At 45.2% G+C, this 5,550-nt stretch overlaps 1 protein-coding gene across 3 annotated transcripts; it reads left to right on the top strand.

Moving 5' to 3' along the window:
* The first annotated feature begins 419 nt into the window (after window positions 1–419).
* LOC123445325 lies at window positions 420–4,451 on the top strand. Of its 3 annotated transcripts, none has more exons than XM_045122291.1 (4): window positions 420–746; window positions 966–1,333; window positions 2,366–2,601; window positions 3,149–4,451. In XM_045122291.1, exons 1-4 carry the CDS (start codon window positions 616–618, stop codon window positions 3,710–3,712), a joined length of 1,299 nt encoding a protein of 432 aa, XP_044978226.1. In that variant the 5' UTR covers window positions 420–615; the 3' UTR covers window positions 3,713–4,451. The 3 variants fall into 3 exon arrangements, with proteins under 3 accessions (XP_044978226.1, XP_044978225.1, XP_044978224.1); XM_045122290.1 differs by having other exon boundaries at window positions 927–1,333; XM_045122289.1 differs by having other exon boundaries at window positions 921–1,333.
* Window positions 4,452–5,550: the final 1,099 nt, after the last annotated feature.

Below are 5,550 nucleotides of genomic sequence, written 5' to 3'. Positions count from 1 at the left end.
ATGGTCGGACTAAATCAAACGGATAGGAAGGTGCCTTGTCTTTCGCTGAAATCAATCGGATGATCCGTAGCAGGTGCCTTCTAGAATAAACTGAATAGGAGACAACTTATTTAAAAGCTAACAAAGCTACCAAAAAAACAAACCCTTATTATTAGGTCACGATAAAGATAGATATAGTATTAGTTATAGTAATTGTTATTATTTAGATATAAAATATACTCCCTCCATTCTTAAATATAAGTCTTTTTAAAGATTTTATTAGAAGACTGTAAAATAAGTGAATCTACACTATAAAATATGTCTATATACATCCATACGTAGTCCTTTAATGAAATATATAAAAAAACTTAAATTTAGAAACGGGACGGAGTAGATATATGATGCTCGGTGCGGCGGCAGTCCGAAAACCCGATGCGCAACCAGTCGACACTTCCTGAATAACCATAACCACAACCACCGCCAATTTAGCTATTCCCCTCCCTTGGCCTGAAAAAGGACCCAGAAAGAATAGCTATTCCCCTCCCTGGCGCCGCCGCGTGCTCGGCTGCAAATCTTCCGATCGATTCATCGTCTCCTCCTCTGGCTTGGCTAACGTTTGCCACTTCTCCTGCCTCAATGAACCGCCTCTCGCGACCACTTGCCTCTTTGATGGCCTCTTCTCCGCCTCGCTGGTGGCCACCGTCGCTTGCGCGACGACTTTCCCCACCCAATGAGCCTCACAATCCAACTGTTCGTCGTGCTTCCAGGTGCGTCTTCTTGTTCTCTGTCAACCGAACAAGGGCTAACGGGGAACAGAGGAATTGCCTCTGTCCTTCGCTCGCTGGGGGGTTGGGGGTGGGGGGGGGGGGGGTGCGGCGCCGGTTAGGATTTCAGCCTTTATTGCATACCAGTTTCAATACTGACTGAGGATGCTGATGAAGTGATAGATTTCCTCTTGGATTTCGGAACATGGCCACCGGCATCAGAAGCAGTGAAGTAAAAGGCGATGATTCTGCCAAACCAGACATGCGGATGCTCACTACTCCTGCCCACGAACACTCTGCCATCACCCAAGGCATGGACAACATGAGCAAAACTAAGGAGTTCCTTTCTTGTTATGGTGAGGTTATAGATGGCAAACGTGATACATGGGGGAAAACTGCTTACTGTGGGGAAGAAATCGTGGACAGTGATGAGGAAGTATACGAGAGCTGGGATGCATTGATGGCTCGATACCCCTTTGAAGGTGTACTCCCTTTGGATGTATTTCCAAAAAGCAGGCACCGTGATGGTTCTATATACAAATGCGAACATCCATGGACAAGAAAATGTCGCATTACAAACCGCAGTGAGAGTAAGTGATCAATACATCTTCTCCTTTCCTTTGTTATCACAACATTTTTCAAGTATATAGGTCAACTGATAAATTCTCTATTGAAATCTTGAGTTCATTTCTTTATTTTGCCTACTTTTACTTGTTGAATGCTATTGGCCACCAAGAAGAAATCTTGTAGGTTACTCAAGGGATGAGTTTGTTAGGTGTTGAGCAAAAGCAGGAGACAGGCAACCGCTGTGTGTCTTAAAGCAAAGTGGGTGTGCCTTTAGACGTTGTCTTAGTCATTGTTGTGATTCATTGGACATTATATCTCCGCAATTCACTCCATAATGATATTTATCTTTCCTGCTCCACATAAGTTTATGTTGATGGCATCATGTCATATGGCACGGAATATCTTCATAACTTTTCATTCTCTTTGGCATGTAATTTTTGCATCCTAATTGTTAGACAGGTTTAGGTACTCCCAACCTCAAATAGTCATGGAAAACCATGAAAATATTTTATAACATTAGGTAATGATGTTATGTACTGTCCAAAAGAAAACTCAACTTAAAAGAGGAGTCGTGGAAAGAGAAAATTTTCATTGAGAGACTTTTTTCTTCTGAAACCCATAAGATCTCGCAACCAACTCATGGTTCTGGCACATGGATAGCAAGCTTCCACGGACAGGGGTGCATGGAAGCTTTCTATCCATGTGCTAGAACCATGGGTTGGTTGCAAGATCTTATGGGTTTCAGCTCTAGCCTACCCAACTTGTTTGGGACTAAAGGCTTTGTTGTTGTTGTTGTTGTTGTTGTTGACTTTTTTCCTTCTGAGGCGATTACAGATTCTTCTGCTTTTCTTTGTGTTTTCCTTGAAAGAATAACTTCTCACGGGGAAGGGAGAGGGTTAAGAATTTCTAATATAACATAGATAGTTTCCACTCAGGTGTAAATAATTTTTTTCAATAGGGCCATGGAATCCTCAAGGGACATGTTTACTTTTTGTGTCAGGTACTTATTTACCATATGAATATCCAATTATGATATTACTGTATTTTTTGTGTAGCTGTGATCGAGGCAATGATGTTTACAGAGCCCTCAAATTGCTTCATCCTCAACGGAACTTGCATGCAGCATGCACCTAGTCACATGTTCCAAATTTTATCAATAAAGCTGGCTAAACTTGACTTGGATGGTGAACCAGTAGCATTATATGGATACATAGCAGTGCGGGATGATCTGGATCCATTGCTTAATTATATCATCAAATATAGGAGGGATGATCCCATCATCGTGGAGCAGGTGCACATCGATACTTCTCTGAATAATTCTACCTAACTCCCCCGAGTATTGAGGTTCGTCTAGTTAACCCCCTCATTCCCTCAAGTATAAAGGCAGGTATTTGACCCCTTAAAAGTATTCAATACCGTCTAAATTGCCCCTGGGTGCAGTTTTGGAGGTGGTTTAGCCCAAAAACTACCCCAGGAAATGACTTAGACATTATGGAGTCATTTTGGGTTAGATTTTATACTTGAGGGGGTTTAGCAGACTAGAAGGGAGTTAAATAGATTTATTCCTCTAATTAAAACTACTCTTTTCATTTCACAATATCACATGCATAGAATATTATGAGATTGGATCTTATGTAATCTCGATCACATGCTACAACCACTTTTATCTCTTTCCTGCATCATGAAAGATGCTTCCATGTGATTAATCTGTCCAAAAGCAGCAGAATAAAGATTTTGTTCATCAATTGTAAAATATCCATTTTATGTGAATATAGCTACAAGTGGAACTTCTTTCTTACTTTTATATGAAGAGCTACTAAATAATAATAATTTTGTAGGGTTCTCTCTTCAACTTGGCTGGCCCCAAGAGAGGGATTGATTTTTATGGTGATATTCTAATCGAATATGACATGAGGATCAGGACTGCGAAAGAAGAAAAGGATGATCTACAGTTGATCGATGGTGCGTCAATGATAGGCGACATGGGCTTAGAGACTTGTCATGCGTTCACAAATCGCATCCATGGCGATTCTGGCGCAGTTGATGTAACTTTTTCACGTCTTGAAGATGCAGTTGAGGCAACCGTAGAAGTTTTTATATCAGAAGTGCAAAACAGTTTTAATTTGTTTCTCGGCTGTTTGACCAGTGGGTTGAGTGAAGAAATCCGGCTCTTCGATGGTGTCATTGGTGAGACACAAAGCTTAAAAAGGTCTGTGGTTGCTGTAGTGACAGGTTCTTCGATACACCTGAAGTTGAAGGTTGGCCCGGAGTCGTCCAGTTCCACTGAACATGATTGTTCCTTCATTGCTGGCAATCACGGGTCTAATGCTCGAAAGATAGAGACCGATTTTGCGTTAATCTCAGTGAAGGTGACCTGGTCGCCTTTGCCTATGGGGCACTAGGTTTGTTTCGATTCATCATATCCCTGGATAGACTTTGTCAAATAGTTGTTTATGTAACGAGCTTTCAAATAAGCAGCCAAGTCGTGGACATGTGGCCTAAATTTATGTGTACTCTCTGATGAAACTAGTGTGCAAGTATCTGGTATGTGTACTCCGCTGATTTGATTGCTGGGATGGTCAGCTAATCATAAAGTTTGCTGTCAAAAAAGAAGAAGAAAAAAGACTGTTGATGTCCTGGCTTGGTAAAAGGGACTGCCATGCCTGGTTGAGAAGGGAACATTTCAGCTGAAGAAGGTGCTGATCAAGGCTTGGCGCTGATACTGGAACAAGCTACCACTGAGAAGTTGTTTGAGATAAGTTTGTGAGGTGACTATTATTCTTTCCTGAGTTTTGCTACCAGCTACAAGCAGAGATGGTTTGTGTCCACAAGCTAGCACTTTGTTGACATGAGAAGCTTTAGAAGAAAGGCACCAGCAGCGCCCGGCTAAATTAATGAATCCCAAACTGACATTAGAACTGAGGCGTGTGGATATTTATCTGCGCCTTCTCAAAGGGCCTGTAATTTGCTTTTCTACTTTGTATGTACGTTGAAGAATAGTACTCCCTTGGTTTCTAAATAATTGTAGTTGGGGAGAACTAGTCTAGTTCTTCCCAACTACAATTATTTAGGTACAGAGGAAGTAGAAAGTATGGTGTTGATCGTCACTCTGATTTAAAGATAAGACCATGCCTATGTGAACATGTGATCTATCTGTTTAGGTGGTACTACTATGTGACTTGTCACGGTGGGAGCTGACAGTGTAATTCTGTTAGAAGAAAACGGGATAAAGCCCTCACAACAACCCAGCTCAAACAGAAATAGAGTTAAAATGCTCTCAAATTATTACTTACCAGAACCAAGCGCAAGTCTGAAGAAACAGAAATATAGTTTTCATGTTCTGCCTTTCTAAGAGCATCTCCAGCCCCCCCCCCCCCCCTATTTTTTTTGCTTGCGGAGAAAAACGGTCCAGTTGTGTCCCCAGGAGCCTGTTTTTGCCGGCTCGGGCCGAAATTGGCCCAGGCGGTCCCAGGCCGAACCCAGCGCGTTGGGGTCGCCCGGGGCACCGGTAGAAACATTTTTGTCGTGAAAAAATCATGGGCCCACCAAGTCAGCGACTGACCGTGCGGTCGTCGTCCTCATCGTCTCGTTTCCTGCGGGAATCAATGCAAAGTGAAGGCGCGGCGACGCACGTCCCGTCGGTTCCCACCATGCGTTCACACGTCGCCGCTCCGTGTGCCCGCCCCCCTCGGCTATATAAGGCAACTCCCCCCCTCGTCGGTGGCCACACACCTCTCCCCGCCGACGCTCTCTCCTTTTTTTTCTTCGCCACTTGTGCCTTCTCTCCCTCTCCTTCCCACGAACGAACGCTACCCCGGTGATGGAGCGACCGCCAATGGCTTCAGCCGCCGGCACCTCTGTGAGAACAAGGCCCGCCTCCTCTACGAGGCGGACTACCCGGCGCCGCCGGACATGCGGGTTCCGGGGTCTTGGAGGTTGAGCGCCGGCTGCGTCCCGGTGCCACCACCGCCCACCGGAGCTGAACGGCTGGCGGAGACCGCGCGCAACCTCCCACTGTACGCCCCCGACAGCAACACGCTGTGGATGACATACTTCGACCGCCATCACGCCGACCAGCTCGCCGCCACAACGGGGTCGAGCCCCGCGGCCGCCACAACTCTGAGGGGCGGCCGCACCTTGGAGGCCGTCCTCAAGCACATTGAGGGCGGCAACACGCCCAAGTACGACTACCCTCCGCCGCTAGCCTTCTCTCGTTGCCGGGGCAGCTCCTGGACGCCGA

Source organism: Hordeum vulgare, chromosome 3H (genome assembly GCF_904849725.1).
Source record: "Hordeum vulgare subsp. vulgare chromosome 3H, MorexV3_pseudomolecules_assembly, whole genome shotgun sequence".
NCBI classification, from domain to species: domain Eukaryota; kingdom Viridiplantae; phylum Streptophyta; class Magnoliopsida; order Poales; family Poaceae; genus Hordeum; species Hordeum vulgare.
This window is presented reverse-complemented; position numbering and strand designations above follow the sequence as displayed.